The sequence below is a fragment of the Cardiocondyla obscurior genome, linkage group LG14 (assembly GCF_019399895.1).
Source record: "Cardiocondyla obscurior isolate alpha-2009 linkage group LG14, Cobs3.1, whole genome shotgun sequence".
Classification (NCBI taxonomy): Eukaryota; Metazoa; Arthropoda; class Insecta; order Hymenoptera; family Formicidae; genus Cardiocondyla; species Cardiocondyla obscurior.
The window spans coordinates 3,097,353-3,119,599 of record NC_091877.1 but is presented as its reverse complement, the minus strand read 5'-3'; the positions used below and the strand labels follow the sequence as shown (position 1 = coordinate 3,119,599).

General features: G+C 41.0%; 1 protein-coding gene across 11 annotated transcripts in view; it reads right to left on the bottom strand.

Annotated features, from left to right (window-relative positions):
- Positions 1–18,491, bottom strand: part of Msp300 (Muscle-specific protein 300 kDa) — an 85,149-nt gene extending 66,658 nt beyond the window's left edge. For 3 of the 11 annotated variants that reach the window (XM_070665790.1, XM_070665793.1, XM_070665794.1), the window contains exons 1-14: positions 13,961–15,088; positions 7,335–7,396; positions 6,590–6,685; positions 6,411–6,494; positions 6,244–6,336; positions 5,688–5,711; positions 5,323–5,501; positions 4,809–5,211; positions 4,413–4,559; positions 3,798–4,338; positions 1,896–3,579; positions 1,708–1,816; positions 1,594–1,608; positions 374–1,421 (exon numbers count right to left, since the gene is read on the bottom strand). In XM_070665790.1, coding sequence (XP_070521891.1) covers positions 374–1,421; positions 1,594–1,608; positions 1,708–1,816; positions 1,896–3,579; positions 3,798–4,338; positions 4,413–4,559; positions 4,809–5,211; positions 5,323–5,501; positions 5,688–5,711; positions 6,244–6,336; positions 6,411–6,494; positions 6,590–6,685; positions 7,335–7,396; positions 13,961–14,660 — 5,185 coding nt within the window. In that variant the 5' untranslated portion in view covers positions 14,661–15,088. Of the gene's footprint in view, positions 1–373; positions 1,422–1,593; positions 1,609–1,707; positions 1,817–1,895; positions 3,580–3,797; positions 4,339–4,412; positions 4,560–4,808; positions 5,212–5,322; positions 5,502–5,687; positions 5,712–6,243; positions 6,337–6,410; positions 6,495–6,589; positions 6,686–7,334; positions 7,397–13,960; positions 15,109–17,601; positions 17,831–18,067 lie in introns of those variants that run through there. The other 8 variants (XM_070665795.1, XM_070665799.1, XM_070665797.1 and 5 more) reach the window with 8 other exon arrangements.
- Positions 18,492–22,247: the final 3,756 nt, after the last annotated feature.

The window sequence follows — 22,247 nt, the reverse complement described above, 5'->3', positions numbered from 1 at the left end:
TCCGGCGGAAGTAAGTAACGTCATAAATATTGAGAGCGCAATTCATACAACATATGATTCTTCAGTACGCGTCTTAATTTTAACCGTGAAGTATCGCCGCGATAATTCATAGTTTCTCTTTCGGTCGTTCGTCTCTCGAGTCATGTTAGTAATTATTAAAAGAAACCGTGAAATAGTGTTAAATGATTTGGAGTGCTAAAAGACGTATGGATAATCCAGAATACTGCCACGTAAAGAAGGAAGGAAGGATGAAAATTAACCTAATCTAACCCTCGGAAAACACGTTTTTTTTAGCGTATTAAAAAGAAAAATAAAATAAAATAAAAGAAAGTATATGACTTAATGTAAATTAAACCAAAAATCGTACATTTACCTTTAATGAGTTTTCGGGATTCATCTTCCAGTCCATTTAAAATTATTGCTTTTTCCTTTATCTCTTTTTGCAAATTTTCCGTTTTACGAACTCTTTCTTCCGGCGAGGCTGTTGAATCATCGATATCCGCAACTGATTGTGGAGCAGTTTGTTGAATCCAAGATTGAAGCTCCGTAAGCTTAGATTGAAATTTGTTCCATCGAGTACTATGTTCCTGGAGATAAACGACCTTCTCGCGTACAATTTTCAGAGTGTGCTCAAGCTTCTGTTCGGTCTCCGTTACTTCCTTTTCCAAAGTCTCTTTCTTCACGTGCGGTGTGATCGTTTGAGAAAGATTACTGTACGTCTCGCGTAATTTTCTCATCATTTCCTCGGCTGACTTTCTCAGATTCGCATTAAATTCCTGTTTCCTTTGCAAGTCAGAAGATACTTGAGCGGCATCGTAGTAGGATGTCAATTCAATTTGACGCAGCTCTTTCTCGGCCTGCTCGATTAATCTCAAAATCTCGTCCTTTTGTTCTTGGTAGGTGTTCCAAAGTTTCTGCGAATCTTTTAAGGACTTTAGCGTCTCCATACTTTGACCATACGTGTCGTTCCAATTAGTTTCTAACTGCTGAACTTCGGAGGAGACGAAGGGCGGGGCATGCTGGTCTTTTAAAAGATCTTTACCCCGTTGCAGCATACTGACAATGGTCGCCCGTTGCTGTTCCAATTGATTGAGACGCGATTCTTGATGAGCTACTGCATTCTGCAATTTTTCGGGAACCTCCGGCGCAACCTCAGCTCTGGATTGCTCACGTACTTTACGCAATAAAGTACACACTTCGCGTACTTCCTTGCGATATGTGTAACTCTTCGAGTAAATGTCCGTTTTTGTCATTGTAATTTCAATCGTCGGTATCAGGTTTTTATATCGAGTTATAAGTTGCTCCAAATTCTGCTGGGCGTTAAGTGCATCGCGATCCGAACGGTTCAGCGTCAAGTTGTCGAGAGTTTGAACCAGCCACTTCATTTCTTCACGCTTACTATCGGCTTCCCGGCATATTTTCTGTAAAGAATTAATTACAGTTTTGTAATACGTATTACGCTTGATTGAAATTTCGTGATAATAATCATCGTTGAATTCTTAAGCGGGTAACATTAATTTCTATAAAAAAAAAGAAAAATAATAAAAAAATAAAAATAAAATTAAAGATAGAGTTGCACGTCTACATATTTACCGTTAATGTCTGGAGCTATCCCGAAAGATTGCAGAAAAAGCGAAGTTAAGTATTTAAACTTCTCAATGGCAGGATGGAAAAAAAAAATTGTAAATTAAACTAATTGATACTCACCTGAAATATGGCTTTTTCCTTCTCGAATTCTTCTAGAGTATTCACCTCGTGTAAAATTGTTTTCAATGTGCTGTCGACGTGATCCATCCAATGCACCATCTCATCGAATCTGTAATCAATTGAAAGATATTCAGATATTTAGAAAAAAGACACCGATTGCAATTTATAACTTGTAATTAAATGTTTACTTCTGCCTGTAAGTTGCCCATTGTTGCGGCACCTCGCGCAACTGTTCTCTCAAATTCTCCACTTTTTGTGCGGTTTCTTCCCATAAACGTTCAGCGTTTTGCACAGCGTCAGCCAAGGTGCTGTCTTTCGGTTTAAGCTTGCAGTAGGCATCGCTGATCTTCTTCAGGGTCTGTAAACAACGCTCGACTTCGAGAACGGTGCCGCGGTTAACGAAAAATTCTCTATTGCGCTGCTGAATACCGTCCACGTCGTCGTTGTTGATAAGCGCTTGTTGCTCCGAACTGATCTCCATTTCGATTTCTTTCAAATACTGAAGAAAGCTGGCTTCGTCTAAACGAAACTCGAGTCTCATTAGATGAAGCGGGGCAAAAGTGAGCACCTCTCTCCAGCGATTTTGTAAAACTTCGACTGTATTCGCGATAGGTAGTTGCTGATCAACTGATAACGTATTCCGGAGATCTTGGCCAGCCTTTACGAGATCTTGTATCCATTTTTCCTTCACCTTGCCGAAGAAGTTTTTGTGATACTCGACGGATTGACGGTTGTCGATGTGCTTTTCATTGATCATTGCTTCGGCGATCGAGAGCCATTCGGATATTTGTCGTTCGCATTCTTTGAATTTCGTCCAACGTCGCACTGATTCCTGCAATCGTTGCTCCCAGGCTTGTGCCGCTTGAGAGACTTTAACAAATCGATTGTTGAGCTCTCTCAAGGTAGCTCCGCCTTCGGCGGTTTCCACGTCAGCGTGGCTATCCACAGCCTTGACAATATTAGCAAATACTTTGTTCTTAGATTCTAACATGGATTTGTAATAAAGAGTTCTCGAAAAGAAAGCTTTATGACGGTCTAATTGAGCCAGAGCGGCATCTCTACCACCCGCGAGATTGATATTGCCCAAGAAACTCTCGGCTTCGTCTATCCACGCGGATATTTCCTTTTGCCCAGCTTCTAACGATTCTTGTTGCACCAACAATTGGTGATACAAATGCAGTTGCATCGGTATCAAGGCACGTACCTTAACGAGCGCTTCTTTTTCCTTTTTCAAAGTATTCATCATCTTATCCACTTCGTCACGAGATAAATCTTGAATAAGACTTTGAAACTTTTTACTGATATTCTTGAAGAGATTTTCAATGCCTTCGATCTCGTTGTGAAGTGTCTGTAATTTCTCTCCGTAAGCCTTAATCCGTTCCGTAGAGCTCAGTCCAGTAGTCGATAAGGCAACCTCGGCATTTCTTAACCAGTTCTGCAAAGTTTCTATTCCTGTCTTGTAATCCTTTCTCGATCGAATGAGATCGCCCGCGTGCATGTATTGTTTGGCCTCTGGGAAGAGCTGTTCCCATCTTGCCGTCAGACTCGCGTAACGCTCTTTCAGACGAAACGCGACTGATTCATCAGATGTGGCAATCAGGAAACTTACAGTGTCTGATAATTGTTGATGTTTGCCCTTCCACACGCTAATATCTTGAAAGAAATCCATCTTCTCTTCCTCTGGCAGATTTAAGGCCGGCTCGGCACGAAGTAACCACGCTTCAAATTCGTCTGAAACGATGGTCCATCGACGCCAATAGGCGACAACTTCCTCGAGCATACTTTGAACACAGCGCAGATCCATTGACACGTTTTTCCATTTCTCGGCCGTTTCACGCATAAAACGATCGATGTTGAGACTCTCCTCACGATCTAAAAAAATTAACGATGAAAATTTACGTTGAAAATAAAATAATTGCTAACTTTAAATTTTTATTACACACTTTACATTTATATTTAAATTAATTACTAATTATTTTAATCAATATTTATAGTTAAATATAAATATATTAATATAAATGTATTATTCGCAGTCACAGTTATACAAATATTAATTAGTGATTGATTAAAACAATTTGTTCCTTATTTACCAATATCGCCGTCACGTTTGTATTCTTCCGCGACTTGCTGCATGTCCAAATAAGCTTTCTGAAACTCCTGAAATATCCTGTTTCGTGAAACAAAGTTGCGATACTGCTCTAACATTTGATGTACTTTTTCTTCCGTGCCGTACTTGATATTCCAGCCTTTTAGTTTGGTTTCGACGAGATATAGGAAAGCGATCAGGCAACATTTGTGCTCTAGGAACTTCAATTTCACTCTTCTCTTGGCAGCACGAGTGGGCAAGCTATCGAAGCGCGCAGATATATTACCTAATTGTTCAGGGCTAACTTGTCTTGCCAGCGGTGAGTTTTTGACACGTTGAAATTTCTCCGTCATTGTCGGTAAATCGAGGAAGAATTTTTTGTGATCTTCCAGCTTATTCGAGATTATATTCGCTGTACTTTCTGACATTTCTTGTGGTATATTATTGTCTGAATACAAGAGAGCTTCAGCTTTTGCCAACCATTTGCCAATTTCTCCTAATTCTCCTGGTAACATTGAATCTAACATCCAAAGCCAATGCAGCATCTAGAAAAGAACGTTTCTGTAATACGATGTTCTGTTCATTCAATTGACGAAATTAAAAAAAAAAAAATACTTACCAAGAGTTCCATTTCTTGCCATAACATTTGTATATGTCTCCAAGAATCTCGTGTGATACTTATCATACTCGGTGTATCGACCAAACTTTGCATCTTTTTATATAAAATTGATTTCTCATCAGTCTCAGCTCTAAACAACATATATTCCTAAAATAGAATATGAGAAATATATTTTATGTTTATTTTTTATATTTTATTTTTTTTATATTTATTTTTTAATTTCTTTTTAAAATTTTTTTTTTAATTTAATTTAACTTAAATTTTTAATTTTTTAATTTAATTTTTAATAATTTTTTAAATCTTTCATGCATTAATTTCAATAATTTTTGTAAAATTACATAAATTATTATATCAAAAAAATAACATTGGCAATCTATTAGAATGTTATAAATATACCGGATAACTTTGTGGATAGGCGTTTGATCTATCGAGCTGTTCGAGATGCCGAACTCTCTCGTTTAGCCATTTAAGTAGATTGTCGTATTCTCCTTGTACAGCTGCGAAGGAATCAGTAGCTGTGTTTCCTGGCTCCGGATATTTGTGTAAAAATTGGGCGACATATGTCATGATCGATTTTTCGTCGGGTTGTGGCACGTCTACATCCTCAGGATCCAATAACCGGGCAATGCCTAGTTCAACTTCGGCAACCTGGAAAGCTGTTTCCAACCGAGCTTTGTTCGACGCTTCTCTCATAGCTACTAAGTTCACTAAATTGGCTTTTATGGCGTCGATGATAGCTAAGAAGGCATTTCCGTCTCTCCAACTTTCTCCAAAGTCTCGTACTTGAAGCCCAACGTTCCTGAATAATTCAACATCGTAATACCAGAGAGTTCCGCGTCATTGTATCGATGACTATGCCATGATTACAATAAACATCATCTAATGAAAACGCATTTGACAAAATACTGACTTGGGTAAAGCGTTGGTGACCCACTGAAGCAATGTCTTCCGTGCACTTTGCTTCCATTTCTCGCTGCTGATACGTTTCCTCTCGCTTGCCGCCGAACCTTGGGTACCGAGACTTTCGAGGCTACTCTGACTGCCCCAGGTTTGCCCAAGGTACTCGAGAGCTCTCGTATTCTCTTCGATCTAAAAATTAATCCAAGATTAGTAAGATGCCTTCTCTCTTTATCATTATTGAAAATAATCTTAGCGTGTGATAATAGAATGCGCAATATCATGCAAGTGCATACGCTTCGGTCTCTTAGAATGATCAAAATTATTCGTCGCATTTATAATCTCGCTACTTTTTACTCTACTCACTCAAGTACTCACCTGCTTGCGATCCTTCGATCGTAGCTTGTTCATTAGAATACATATTGTTAGCAGTGTTCGTACAATTAATATTAAAATGATCTGTGATTCCGATCGACTAGGGTGCGTTTCGGAGAGTCGCTATTCGTCTCCTTCTAATGCCACACATTTGAAGAAAAAGATTTCACGAATATCGTATCTCCGAAGGGCACCCATAACTTCGGAGTCGTAGATCATTTTGACCCGTGCGTCGCGGAAACGGTCAAGTATGAATTTGTGTGAGCAGCTACGATTACTTAATTTACAACGAAAAATACCACAAGGTTTACTTGATTGTAAAAAAATATTTCGATCTATGAGGTTTATTAATCACAGCTTCAACGAAAAAAAAAATAGAAATTGATTTTTATGACGGCGAATAAAAGTGCGGTGCTGCTGCATATTTGTCGAAGTACTTTGATACGTGATACGAGCACTACATTTAAGCAGCTACCGCATACTAATCAAGTATACTGTGCTCTTTTACATAATTTTCATAAAAAGTATAATTAAAATATTCCATCTTAACGGTAAATACCTGGAAGTACAGGATGATAGTCCATATCAGGCCGAGCACGACCGGCGGTCGTCCGTCAACCAAATCGGATGAATTTATATTTACCAATTTAATCTGCGAAAATTGAATTACGTAAATACGTTCGGTTATCTTAATTTAATTCGCCAGTATATCGTAAAAATTCTCACCTTCTTGCTCTGTAGAAATTGCAACGCGGTATTGGCGTTACTCAAAAAATGCGGTCTCTTCAGATTACGACCTCTCTCCACTGGCTGAAACAATCACGCGTTTTTTTTTTTTTTTTTTTTTTAACAATCGGTTTTAGTATCCGTCGCGCAGATTAATAATTGTGGCGATATTTAATTACCAATTTCTCTCCTGAAAGGATCTCGAGTAACGCGAGAAGACGCGTGCCGTCTTTCAGATCCTCGATCAAGTCGTCGATATGAAGCGATGGAACCCTCTAATAATAGAAAAGAATATGTAAATCGTGTAATTACGAATCGCGCATTTTTTTAAACCTACGAATAGATTATATATATATATTTTTTTTTTTTTTCGAGAAGCAGGGAGAGGTATTTTCGGATTAAGCCCGTTCAACTTCTTTACAAACGTTTCTTTCCAAGTTATTCGTAACAATTAGCGTAGTCTCGTTCTTTTGCCTTAAGTGTTTAACGTAATGAACGTGCTTGGTGCAAATATTCATCGTGCATGCATGTCACGACAAACGGAGTTTCCGCAGCGAGGCAAGTTTCTGAAGGATGCGGAAGTAGGGTAGTATTGAAACTCAAGAGCCAGGTACGGGCTAGATCAGGCCGTTCAAGTTCTCCGATAGCACGATACGAGAGGTAACTCGCGTCATGTTTTATTACGCGTCACGTAAGGATCGAGAGCATTATGTAACGTCGAATAGGAAAAAAAAAAAAAAAAAAAGCTAGGTGCCAGGCTATTGAAAACTGCCATTGCAGTTATCGTTATCGTTATCGTTATCGAGCACCCGTTCGCGAAATGGAGTGTAATATATATATTAGCATCGTTGATTTGCCGCGCACGAACGTTTGTCTCATTGCGTTTTCCAACTACGACGAAAATACCTCTTGATACACGCTTACCTTCGACAGATGAGAATTGATCCAATTTATGAAGGTTTTCTTCTGCACGCGTTCCTGCTCGTCTGAAAGCAAAAGCGAGAATTAAATACACCGCCTCTCGCGCGATAGAAACTAAAATTGAATAAAGATATTTTCGCCAAATTGAAAGGAGCTAATTTTTTTTTTCTTTTTACCGGGGGTGTATTTTTGAGAAGAGCAGTATGAATTAATTATTCGTTCAGATACGCTGGATGATTAACGCTTGAAGATGAAACGAGTAGTGTTCGCGACTTCTCGCGGGCATTCGCGAGTCGTTGGTATCAATTATAAGGATTGTGCGAAGTATATTAGCGCCGTTTTATTTTTAAATCTTCCGTCATTTTTACTATGCCTTGCCCGGTTATGGTATCCGTACGTACGTCACACGCGTGATAATGAATGTGCAAGTGGCACATACCCGCAGGCGTGTGATCACGAAGCGAACATTAATCTGTCGCGTAAATTATTCGCGCGATAATGCATTTCCGTCTTTAATGCTTGTTCGACGGCAGGAAAGAAAACTTAATCGCATAAATCAACAAACAAGAACACGATTGACGAAGCAGATCGCGTGACAAAAGAAAAGAGAACTTTTACAAAATACGAGCGTCCCCCTTTCGTACATTATTTCTTACTTTAACGCCTTTCTCTAGAACAATTTAATCACATTTGCTTCAAATGTTAAATCGTTTATTTTCGAATACGAAAAACTCGAGACTATTTGTATTTTACTTATAACTTCGCTTATAACATTTCGTAATGTTTAATATATGCGGCATAAATTGGGAATCTTTTTTTTTTTATTATTGACGCACGTGCGCTTACGAAATGACATTACAACGGTTCCTGGAAGCAAAAATATGCGAATCCCGAAATAAAACGGCGCGGCGTTTGATGTCACCATCGATATATCATTCCCCTGAAACAACGTTCCTTTTTATCGCGCTTCAACACTAGGCGCGATTATAATCAGCGGAACTGCTAGTAATTAGCCAAGACACATCGTTTCATTCAATCCAGTTCGCTTTATTTAGGAATCGGAGAATCGCCGGTGATTTTCATTCTTTTGATCTCACCCTCGCTCGCATAAATCACATTTTCTCTCTCCTCGCGCACGTCCGTAAATATTTTTCATAGACACAAAAATTTCTTTCAGAAATATATATATATATGTATACACGTGCGAATGTCAATGAAGGTAAAGTTGAACTTTGCCTTAAAAAAAATAAAAAAAAAATCTTTAAAAGAATTCTTTCGACGTGGTCGCGAATTTGTACCTTTCGATAAGATTAACGAGAGCATAATCTCGAAACTCGCACGTGCCTATAAAGATAACGAAAACGCCGATTGTAAAGTACTAATTATCAAAAGCTATAAAAACTACGTTATGAGGACGAGGAAAGTTCGCGGAATTTGCTGACGTTGCAGTAGCAGCTATATGAGAAATAATGACCTATTGAACTCTCGCGATATATGGGATACTGTAAGAAATTGCTATCGCCGGCTTTTATCCGCGCTCGATATTTGATCGCCACGGGGATGTGGGCGAAAGTTAAAGATCATTGCGTCGTAGTGCAGTCCAGTAACATTGAAAAGGCAGGATATTCCCACGCGTTCCCATTAACATTCATTGCGAGTGTCATGGTTACGGTAAATCGTTCGTCGAAATATGTAGTCTCCGTAATTGTTGCGGTTGATTACATAATTTTCACGTTCGCACTCGCGTTACCGTTAATATCAAAATTAACATCGTGCAAATTAACAGAAATTAAGTCATTAATTGTCAGAGAACGTTACGGAATACGAGAGATTTTAATATAAATAAAGATTTTAATATAAAGATTTTATTTTTAAAAGTCGCATGACTTTTTTTTTTTCACAATTTGTAGGTGGGTAGTCTCTTAAAAAATAGCGCGCGCTTAGCGGATGTTCGAGCATTAATTAGTTTCGGCAATTACGCGCTTGATTACGACGATACGATTACATTGAGTTGAGAATCAATCTTGATTCGTATGATTCATTCACGTAAGACGTCATTTGATCTAGTGTGTCGTTTTAACCATTTGTAAGAAGCGTTCGCGTTTGTATCATTTCTAATTTTAAATTCAGTCAATCGGAAGCGCGGATGTGCATGGGAAATAAAAAGAAACTGTTCATTAAATCTACTCTCGCATGCGAAAATATCCGAAATTGCATCGCGTAAAGTGAATTTTGCACGATGTTTGTCAAGCACTCACGTCCGCCAACGACATCCAAAATAAATATCGTTTTAAACGAGCGGAAATGTTATTCGATAATGCGCACGCCGCTCTCGCCTTCGTGAATAACGTTCAGGATTCTGGGACAAAATAATCTGCGATTATGTCATCGGTGTTATGAGAGTGAAATGCTACCTGCGTAATCGTCCAAACTGTTTCCACACACGTGCATTTTGTATCGTTGCTCAAATTTTTTCTCGCGGAGTAACAGGTTCAGTTACTGCAATTGAGAGATATTGATCGCGGAATATTGATAGCAGGGATACAGTAACATTAATCAGCTGTCTCGACCTCAATATCGACCATATATCTTCCTTGCTTCTATCCTTATCTCTTTCTCACTCTTTCTCACGTGCTTTTAATTTTTATTTCTTATTATTCGTGGCTGTTTCATAAATAAATATTCAGAAATTCTATTCGTATTTTATTTGCGAAAATTAAAAAATTTTATCAGTTTTGTTACAAAAAAAACCGCATAATTTTCGCTTGTATTATATAGAAAAGTAAAAATATCGAATGTCACTGTGTGCGACTTATCTTTTTGAAACTGATTCTTAAAATTTAGTTGGTCACTTTCTGTTAACTTTAAAATATTATTTTAAATAATTCTATATATGAAAAATAAATGCATTGCATGATCATCATAAGAAGAAATATGAGATATCGATTACATAAGTTTAATTTCAGACGATTCTATACCAAATGTCGTGATTTCTTTTCGTGACAATTCCGGATGGCAGAGCACTCGTACGTTTGTTCACGTGTTTGTCTGTGAGTAACTGCCAAAAGAAAAAAAAAAAAAAAAAAGAGAGAGAGAGAGAGAGAGAGAAAAAGATAGGCAAGGGCTAAGCTAAACCATATATTAATGGGTCTCATTACACGGCGTCACGGAAGGTACCCGTGCGACTGTAAAAATCAACGTAGCAACAGGAAACTTTAGCCATTACGTATTTGCCACGAATGAAAGTTTACGGGTTAAGGAACCAGAACAAATGCGGGGTGTTTTAAAATTCATATCTTTACTCAAACGCTTTCCTGGGTGAACTTGAATAAACTTCCGAATTTTCTGCGACTTTTAGCTCGCCTAACGAACAACAAAAACATTTTTTTTTTTTCTTCTTAATTAACTTTCAGTAATCTTTATTTCAATATTAACCAGCTTTATTATCATTTTTCTTATCGTGCAGCAAGTAATTTAGATCCGAAATAAATGTGGCATTCGCAAATAGACAGACAGTTCTAATTTTAAAAACGTCGCAGGTTTATTACAAAGTCTATAACGAAAATTGCAACTGATAGTCGAAATTGACTTTCACTTCCTCGCGTTATCATTCGCAAGTTCGTATCACGTGGCTGACTCTCGGCTGCGATCAATTTATTTTTACACAAGCAGGTAGCCCGGCGGAGGAAGGATTAACGACATAGCGCGGATCGATAGGGAAACTTTGAACCGGAACGATCAACTCGCGGAGGTCAAATCGCTTTTAACGTTTCACCACGCTAAGCGATTGCTTGTCGTGATGGTTCAACCGGTCGCGCGATCAAGAAAACGTAAATAGACATCGGCCGTTTAAAGCAACCGGAGACAGTCGCGTGCCCGTTCCCGAATGGGGTATCTGGTGGATCCACCAACACCATTAGCCGAGCGCATAGATTCATCTCAAGCTCAGGGTATTAGGGAGTTCGTGAACTTGTCAGACCGTCGCTGTCGTGCGAGTAAATCGCTGAGCCGGAAATGCAAAGAAAGGTACGCGGCTATACGTACAGGCAGCGTACGCGCGGAGGGAAAGGGAGCGATTTCTTTTCATTTGTTAAAAAATAAAGCGACGTATGCCTTGGAATAGTTGAACGGCAAATTTCGGAGAGTTCGGACACTCGTTATTTATAATCTTGCATGGGACACAGTAAAAACTGGTCCCGTGCCAGCGATATATCCCTAATCGTTACGCAAATAGGCATATACCATGGAATAATTTCGTGATCACGCCTGTGGTCGTCGTACCAATATTACGACAGGCATTCGAGACGAGAGCATCTGAGATGTCCGGTTTCTGGAGGAGGAGGGAACGGGGGGGGAGGAGGGAGCCAATAAAGTGGGACAAGTTCCTGAGGATGAGGTCAGACCGTGTCTTCTCGGACGAGACGGGATAAATTATGAAAGGTAGCCAAACAAATCTCAACTTGGTACACGTACGTTTTGTATAATCGAGCGCCGTCATTAGGATATCTGAATGATAATACGTTATGCAATTGGGGTGACTCATTAAATTTAAATAAGCAACGGTCGGCGCGCGTGAACGCACGACGAGTTAAAAGGTAGGGAGCTGCGGTTATGCGCTCGTCTCGAGTTTAATAAAATACGTTTAAAAATAATTACGTGCTAATTACGACAATATCTTACCGATTTAGCATTTAACTGTGTTTACGTTGCTCAACGCGCTATAAATACGGGCGCGAAAATGTTTTGTAGATTAGAACAACGCGTCTCTATGCGCGTTCATGATTCAGCAACGAAAAATAAACCGGCTCTAAGATCGACGGAGAGTGATTATTTTACCGGGCGTGAAAATGTTAAACGGAAATTAAGAAAACGTTTTACGCACGGCAAACTAATTATCAGCTGACAGAAAATAGGCAGAGAAGTTTTATGTAATGGAAAACGACAATTCGCAGGCACGAATCATTTTTACTGGTACGTAAATCAATGTCGTACGCGAGAATCAATACTGCACTTTATTCCGAGAAAAACGTCGCTCGTTAATTGTCGCTGGAAAATGCAACGAGGGTGAGCGTTACGAAAAATTTACGATTAAATTTTTTTTTTTTCTTTTTTCTTCCAATAAAACACTTTGAAATTTTTTAACATACAATGCGGGAGTATGCTAACGATTGTATGCAAAACATATTAAATTGTCACACGATAGAGAAGCCGTTTTCTTCGATAACAATCCGATCTCGGTAAAGTCGGATCGTCAAGCGTTGACCTACTTCGCTGTCTGACCAGTGAAACCGTTTTAACGACTCTGTACACCAATCGAAAAGCCAGCCCTGAGATGAAAGATAACCAAGCAATGGCCTTGACATTCATACGATAACTCGGGCGATTTATCAGACGTACAAATATATCTAGTCTTTATGGAAAGGTGCCGTTTGGCATTTAATTTGCAGCTTAGCGTGTCAAATATACGTTGATCGATAGAGCGATATCGCATAGATAATATTAATAAATAATCTGATAAACGGAATGGAAGTGAAAACAAAAAAAAAAGAAAAGGTCCCTTCGACGCGCGCGTATCGAGTTAACGATCAAATGGCCCCTTTTTAGAAATTTAATTACTAAATATTCTTAGCGCAGTTAAGTTACTGTCGCAGACTACGGTTTTTAAAAATCTATCGGGAGTTCACGGCGAGCAAACCTTCCCACTCGAGGGACCTTTACTATTTAGACTCGTTAATACGTATCGCTCTTCGTTAATCCCGCCGATTAACTGTTTGCTCGCGAAATTGTTTCTTAATTGCTTGGTAATTGGTATTTCGTATAAACGACGAGGCAAGATCGCATGTTGTGCTCGTGCGGCGCGCACGTGGCCTGTCAAGCAAATCGCAGTATGCGGGAGTGCTGGGAAACGAGCCCGCCCGCAACAGTTCTCGATTCGCGGGTCATTAATGCGACGGATAATCAACCTTTCGCTTATACGAGAATTCACGTATTTCGAACGCGATGCGTTTCCCTTTCCAACGAGTCCGCACCTCGGCACATCCGATTATTTTATCGTCCAGCGAGATTATACGGCGACGAAACTTTGAGAGTTATCTATCGCAAAGGATTCTCGTAGTACAAGAGAATGGATAAAAGACCGAGCTAGAAAGATAGCCTTGAACCGAGGTTCCTACGATCGTCGTTGACTATTACACTAGCGCGCGTTACGAGACGCATTAAGTTTCATACGCAGCCAAGTCGTACGAAAGTGTGCGAATGATATAGCGAAGATTACGCAATTATTCCGTAAATGATTATCGTTTTGTTGTAGAGATATATATATATTTGTTTTTTTTATCCAAGCCGTTAGAACGAATCGTAAACAAGAAAAGTTATCTCCGCGAGAGGTTCGCTTCGATTTTTCGGAAGAGATATAAGTTTTCGCTTAGCTGTTAAGTGATATTCTATTGAACGTCGATGAGCGGCGTTATCGAAACGTTCGGGCGGCAAAATTTCCGGTAGTTGTCAAGCGAGACTATCGCGGGTGAATCTCGCCGGCGTCGAAAATATCGAGGGAAACGTGGTGGAGGCTAGAAGAATAATCGACATCGGCCTAGATTCTCGCCTTTCCGGCCAAATAGCAGCTGTACCTTTAATTTCGGCGATGTGTGCGTCGTACTCGCTTCTACTGCGTACGTATTCGATTCTCGCGGCGACGTTTTGGAAGCTCTGATTGCGGTACTCGGCGTACCACTCCGAGGGCGGCCGTTCGTCTGGGCCCAAGTGCTGGACCCGGGGACTGCTGCATCTCCTTTGCGACAAGCTTTCCTCCGAGGGGAACCTGGTGAAAGAAGTAACCGAGCTGGACTTGCTGCCGTGACTTTGCACGCCGTGGCTCTGATAAGCCGAGTCCTCGAGGACGCGCTCCTCGCTGGGAGTCCTGCTCGATTCCGTCAAAGCGCGTTGCTGGACGACACCGGGGTCACAGCTACTCGAACTGATCTCGCGTACGGTCTTTTTCACGGTGATTTTCTCAAATTTCACGACCTTGGCGCCGTTCAGCTCCCCTTCTTCCACCAATCTCTCGAAACTTTCCTCGAACGAGGAGTCGCTCGCTCTGGAAGACGGCCGGTGTGCCGGTGACCGAAATGACAATCTGCGCGCGTCCGAATCTTCTAAATCGTCGGTGCTGGAACTGCGTCCAGCTGACCAGATCTGCTCGAAAAAGTTTACCCGATCTCGCAGCCGGCTCCCACGTGGCGTCCTCGGACTACCGCCACCGTCGACGCCACCACCGCCGGGGCTGTCCGCCCTCGGCGGTGTACCTTTAGGCGGTGTCGTTTGCGACATATTCGAGACGTCGCTCGTCCTTTTACTTCATCGCTTTTAACTTTTCCTTTATTCCCAGGAGTCATTAACCGTATCTCGCTTATCGAGCCCGCACGTCAAGCCCGATCCTTCCCTCTTTCCTCCCGTATTAATTTTACACCTGAAAACTCGACCTAACCCCCAACACCTGTTCTCCCGACACCACACCCCTTGCGTTCGGCTGCGTATGCCGCTTTCGCGTCACCTGTTCCGTTTCGACGGCTGTCAAGAGCGCGTGCGAACGGTTGCAAATACGTCGAGTCGTCTTATCAATCGCGTCGGCGAGTCGCAGCCTTGCTTACGAGTACACCGAGGGCTGATTTTTCCTCAGCACCCATCACGGCGGAGTGCGCGCGCATGGAATGTACAAGTACGGAATGTACACGGTATGACCGTGCGCGACGGGCGCCGGTTCGATACTACCGGCCTGCTGAGACCTCCACCTCCTCCTCCTTCCGTCTCCTCCACCTCGTCCTCCTCGTAGTCTCGTACCGCCACCGTTCCCACTTGCCTGCCGGCAACGATGACGTGATGTTACCCGTCATGGGACAACGAGGACGAAAACTCTGTATTGAAAGCAAAACTCGACCTTTCCGTGATTCCGTAGGCTCCTCCACTTCTTCGGTTCGTTCGCATTTACATCCGATCTCTCCTCTTACTCTCGAGGTCTTAAATAAACCGCGGGTCCCTTCCGCGGCTTGTCTTTTGAGGTTCCACTTTTCTCGTTCGATTAAATTTTATTCCATCTTCTCTTGATATTCTCTCTCTCTTTTTTTTTTTTTTTTTTTTTTTTTTATTCTGGCCTTTAATCTCTTAAATCTATCTACAGAAAGACTATTAGATTGACTAGCTCGTCGATCGTCAATGCGGTCGTTTCAGGTGCTGTCTCTCTCACGAAGGGAAACTTTCGACTTAATTAATCGATAATTATGCGATTGTTGAGTAAATGTTGCGGCATGCGTGATTCGGTATAATACATAAGAAAGTTTTTAGCGTTACGAATGCGAGAGGTGCACAGAACTTTTCTTTAAAGATGACCTAAGCCTTAATTTTTAAAAGTTTAAATTTCTGAAGGATAAGTTGAAAGAATTATCGCGAGGAGGAAGAAACGGAAATTTATTAGAGTTGTTTATTTTTCTTATACGGTGTTAATCCTTTTCCACGGCGGAGTCAAGACGTAAAGAAAAACATACCGACGTCGGAAGACGGAACTCGAGTAGCCTAAGACTGTTTGACATCGCGGCATAATAAAGAAGCTTAAGTCTCTTAAAAGATAAAAATATTCTGGAAAGTTGTGTGTCAGAGCAATCAGTCGATTACGTGAGGGATCGATCGAAAAATTCAAATAATCGACAAAGTTAATCGATGTTCACGTTGTAATATAAGAATCGATGAAATTACGTTTTACATGCAGTTAGATTATTATCGTTTAGTCATTCCGCGCGAGAATTATCATGCGACCGTTTGTAATTATACCGCCTTGAGCGAATAATTCTTATTTGCAAATAATCGATGTAATAAGCAACGATTTTATAACACGATCATTAATGTCGCGAATCACTCGTCGGCTTGATTCGCGCGAGCATCGTTCTGACACGCTGCAATCTGCGGCAAAGCGGTCCCCGCAATTACAGAGCATTTCCGCATCTTAATCGGGCACGCGATCATCAACTCGTAAATCGAGTTACCTTAGTGTTGAATTTAATCGGCCGGCGAGATGTCAATTTTGCGCGGATTTATCTCCGCGAACTGGATTCGCTTCCGCGGAAGCTGAATGATTTATTGAGCACGTGTGAAAGGCACGCGGTACAAATTTTAATGAGCTCGTTGCAATCTATTAATAGTCAAATTCCAATCGTCGTTCCATTAATTAAGACGTTTGTTTATTAGTATGTAATTGTATTTAAATATAAAAAAAAAAATTATTTTATTTATCTGCTCTGTAGTTTCTTCGTGGTTTATTTCAATTACGCTAATAGGCACGGTAACATGAACAGCTACTTTACTTTTTTTTTTTTCTTCTTTTTTTTCTTTTTCCGACTTAATAGAGACCAAGTCGGATCGCGAATTCTCGAGACGTAAATTCTGGGGCACGTATCTGTGTATCGAGGATGGCCGTTGCGCTATCAATCTGTAGGTGATTCGCCCAGGGGCCGACAGCGATGTGTCTCTGACAGGAAAAGCGAACGTAACGATTGCGAACGGTGCGGCAGGTGTTCGTCACATCTATTTTTAACTCGTTTACGTCTCCGTGGATTCTATCCTATTTTCCCTTGCACCAGAGTTCGATTCGACAAGTATGCGATGCGCACGACGAATTGCGAGCCTGCGAATGGCACGCATTGTGAAAGCATCCTCGACGGATTCTCTCCTTTTACTTTTTGCAATAAATCCGGGGATAAAGATTTACCTCTAAATCCGTATAATATTTATTTTCAAACACGACCGGCGCGACACTCGCTAAGACACTTGCCGAACTAATTTTAATTTTACTCTTTCGTCGCGCGTCAATTTTATTATTTCTAAAATAGCGAGGAACTGCACGTATTTTATTCGCGCAAAATTTTATGTTACGATTTCCGCGAAATATCAAAATAGCTTCGACAAAACGTACAGGGGAATATGGGAGAAATAAATTCCGGATGACGTTTCACCCTAATGGAAGTCGACGAGAATTTTATAGGCCCTCTTCGTAACGTGCGTACAAACGTGACACACAATCCCGCCACTCACATCTCCATCGTCGAGATTTGCGTGCACAACTACGCGCGCCACGCGATTTGGATCGGGAGATAGGCTATAATTAAGGGTTTTATAGGAGAATCAGGGAGGGTTTAATGATAGTCCATTGGGCGTTCCGTAACGTGACCGATACGATTCCATCGCGAAACGAATCGATTACCACGGATTTCATAAAACTTACCCTGCAGTTGTTGGATCGTAGCTTGATACTCGGCGAGTTTTTCGTCCACGTAGTCTTGGCTCTGGCTGGCGATGATTTCGGCCGTGCTGGGACCGCTGCTTTCCTCGTCGGTCTGCGTGTGGTCTAAGGGCACGCCGATGTACTCGTAATCCCCTGATCTGTAGGGTGCTATCAGATATTCCGGCGGCGCGCACGGTACCGGCGATGCCGAATCGCTTCTAAAAGAACTCTGCAAATCGCCGCGAAATAACGTTTCAACATTAATATCTCGTGTTTCTTTCTATCGTCGCTAGAAATCTTTGTTATTATGGGCATAAACGTCATTTAAAATAAATATTACTTAAAAAGAAATTAAAAAAAAAAAAAAACAAATTAAAAAAAAAAAAAAATCGACGAGTACCACAATAACGAAGACGTACATTGACGAAACGCTACCGACGCGATTTCTTGTTACGAGAACACATACTTGCGTCGGTATGAATGGTCTCAGCGCCTGACCGCTCATAGGAATCGGCGAGGGCCACCGCGGTCTTGGACATTGAATGTAACCGGAAGTCGGGCAGCCAAAAACGGGCGACATCCCGGGTGAGATCGGCATCCCGATCGGCACCGGGCTCATCGGGTGCATCATTATTCCGGGATAAACGAGCGGCGAAACGGGATGAGCCGGATGGACCGGCGTCGGAGGTCCGCGATGAATTCGACCCTGCGAATGAGGCGACGACGAGGGCGTGTACGGCGAAGCGGGTCTGAAGGGACTTGGCGCGTTAGGTCGCCCTGACCAACTAGCCGGGGGTACATAGCCACCCCCGGGTGGTCTCGACGGATGCTGCGACATTTCTGACCGCTTCAACTGTTGCCCATTTCGCCTCGCTTATAAGCTAACATCGCTGTAACGAAAAGAACGATTCAGTTAATTACCCGAAATTATCATCATATCAATGTAATTTAATTACAATTAGATATTTAATTTTGACTGCATTTTTAGTCGAAGCGGTAGGTCGCATCTCTAAGCCTGTATTTAAACGAGTTTTATATTAGGTAAATAACATTTCAATGTTAGTCGGTCTAATTTTTAAATTGAATGCTGATCAATCGAACGTGTATTTCTCTGTAAAATTTCAACTCGCGTACTGAGTAAAATCGCGGAACATCGTACCGATGGGCAAGTGACGAGACACGAGTCTGACGTCTGACTGACAGTGAATATTTTTGGAAAAACAAAAGCCCACGGATGAACCTTAAGACAAGTGAACTCCGGGTCGCATAATAGCGTCGGCTATTCTACGTGGCACATGGCCAAAAGTTTCTCGAAATAGGTGAGTGCCGGCTCGTACGTATGTATACCTATGAACTTTTGCACACTAATGCGGAAATAATGGTATCCGCGTGTAATTATCAAAATGTCAGGGAGAACGCAAGCACGCGAGAGAAAGATAGAGAGAGAGAACAGAAGGTATATAATAAATAGCCACGGCACCGAACCAATGAAACAGTTGGATTTCTATTATTGCGGCTGTCAGGTGTAACGTAGGAAAATTTTGAGAATATCTATCAATTTTAGCGACAAGATGCGGCTTGAGCGGCCGCTTTGTACCTTTCGGAAATCTATCGAGATGCGTTTCGACTAATCTCGACCGTAGAGTTCGTTGATACCGCCAGATCTTGGCAGCTGCGAAAACGGCAGACTATATCTATTCAATTTCGACGTCTATTTAATTTCGGCCAGACGTATCAAATGCGTCACGCTCCTCTCGGGCCACAATTATTGCATCTCAACTTACGCAGTTTTTACGAAGCGTTAGGAATTCTGGGGAAAAAAAAATCGTTCTCTTTCCGGCGAGTACATTATACGAGATAACAATGTCGGGATTTTCAAGTCGTTCTCGCTACCTCTCGAAGTCTCTAGCGACACGTGCAACGAGAGCTATTTCTACGCTTCCTTCTATTGTTTAGAGCTACTTTACGCGCCGTTAAATCGAAAGGGGAAGTCCGTTGTGCGGTCTAAACGCACGTAGACGAAAAGTCTTGTGCTTTTTAGCCAGATACCGCGAGTGTAGGCCGGCTAAATATAGTGCTATTTCTATTTCCGATCGACATGGCGTTTATACACGCGCCCGACAAGCCGGCAGGTATATTCGCAATGACTGCGTCGGGTATTTCGGCAACTGACACGGATATTAACAGCTGTAATCGTCTATCGCGGCCGCGCCGGGTTGACCGCACACGTGGACTGCGGAACGTAATCACCTGACAAACGCAATCTTTAAGATATGAAAAGCAACGATCTATCTCGCTCATAAATCTCCCGATAAGTGTCACAGCTTCTTCCCTGATTTTCTGCCTTAAAATAATTAAATTAATTTATATATATTTATATTTATTTATCCAATACTTGTATTAATATTATTATTGGCAAATAATTAAAAAAAAAAAAATATATATATATATACAATATATAGTAGACGTTAATGTTAGAATGTTAATAGTGGCAGCAAATTGTTTGTTACTTAAATACCGAAATTATGATCTTGGTCACGCAAAATAAAACTAAAGTAAAGAGCTCGGAGTTAGATTGCTGAAAAATTTAATGCGAGAACGGATCAACAGGCCAGTCGAACGTTAACGGCCGGCTGGATCCTGGACCTCGGATGCTGCATCCAAAAATAAGATCTCTCTAAATTGATGATCAGAAATAGTCGACGTTCGAAATGAATGTCGCTGACAGAATCGTCCGCACTAGCTTGTTGCTCGGCAATTATTATTGGCGCTCACCCTCATTTATCAACCTCGCAACATTATCGGCGATCACGTTACGAACGTAGAATTTTACATATCATTGAATGAGCTTCGCGATCACTCAGCTTCGATGCGAGTTTCATTTGTTGCATTATTCTCTTCGGCTATTTCAAGAGAATTCATTAAACTTGACTTTGTATTATTGGTGTGTTGCGCAAAGTTTATCTATTTATAGATTCTTAGATGAAATAGGTACTCTAAAACTTTATTAAAAAAAAAAAACAAATTGAAAACAATTCTCGCTCTGGATCAAAGAAATATACCTGACTATGGAGAATTTTTTTTTATATCATTTTACTTACAATTTTGTTTGATGACTATGAGAAATTTGTTTATCAGATTAATATTGCGTGGAACATTAAAATTATCGTACGGCTCGTTTTATTAATAGCGGTAGAGAAAGCACAGAATCTTGGGTTAAAAGATAAAATCCCAGTATCGTAAGTAACGAATTAAAATAAAATCATTTTAATATGACGATCAATATATAAATTACGCAATCATCCGTGACCGTCGCATACGCAAGCAAACCACCCACATGCGACTTGTAGAACATAGGATATTCCAAGATCTCTCAATCATAATTTTAACAACAATAACTTGAATAGATATTATTTAATCTTACAAGGGAAAACTTTATATCTTTGAAAAAAAGTTTACTGAACAATTTAAAGTAGTAAAATTATAATTGAATTATCCCAGAAGCCACGTAACACAAGTTACCGGCAAATTGAAGGAACTTTCGACCCAGCTAGATATATATCGATGCCCGTTCAATCTCCTCAATGAAAATTAAATTCTACTCCGAAAGTAATTCGCACTTTTGTTCTTTTCTTGAAGATACACTGTGAAACTCACGGTTGAAAGCCGATCGCGGATAAGGAACTTGTGTCGCGATTGATAGACCAAGGTGTTGGCGAAATGTTAAGTAGAAGAGAGAGAGAAAGGGAGGAAGATTCCTATGGTGGATCTCGCGACGCGAACCACAGAGAGACTGGCCCCGGTGCTGGATCATCGATCCAGGATGGGCGTCGCGACGCTTCGTCTCTCTCTCTCTCTCTTTCTCTCTCACGGCCCGCATTTATATTTAACTTTGGCATCACTCGACATACGACTTAACAGCATTGCTCGTCCTTTACTCCTCGCCCTCCAACGACGTTGCCCTCGTTCTCACCTCGCGTCCCGTTCGGCCACCGCTTCTTTCGAACCGGGACCCGCTTTTTTTTTTCTTCTTCTTCTTCGTCAATTCCACCCTGCGTCGCGGGTGAGAGGCGTTGCTGGTGCCGCGCTATTATCACCGATGAGCCAACAGACAGCACTCATCGATAATTTTGGCCGCTCATTACGAAAATGTGCCCAACGACGCGCGTCCGAAAAACGATCGATTGTACTACTTGAAGAAATGATTTCGCGGGCCGACGACCTGATCTATCTCTTTCCTGATTGAGATAAAGATATAATGCCAGATTGTAGACGTTCTCACTTGGGTATCGGGGAAAGTCACATGGGAAATAATTAAAGAATCAATCTCTATACACGCGATGTTTTTATAACCGATACTTTATTTTAGAAATTGAATAACTGTCTTGAGTTATTTGAATGTCTTTTAATGTAATAATTAAATGGTTTGCACATTCTTATTTTTATTCTTCCAGCATTTAACGTCAGCGTTGAATTTTTCTCGTTTTAATATTTTGGGGGAAACGGTCCATCTCCGACAGGCCTGTTATCGTTTGCAATTTTTCCGGGTACACATTTAAGTGAATACCCCATGCAGAGTAAGTCACGGCAGCATTCCCCGGTAGTCTGACACTATAATTTATTATTATAACGATAATTAAAATTAA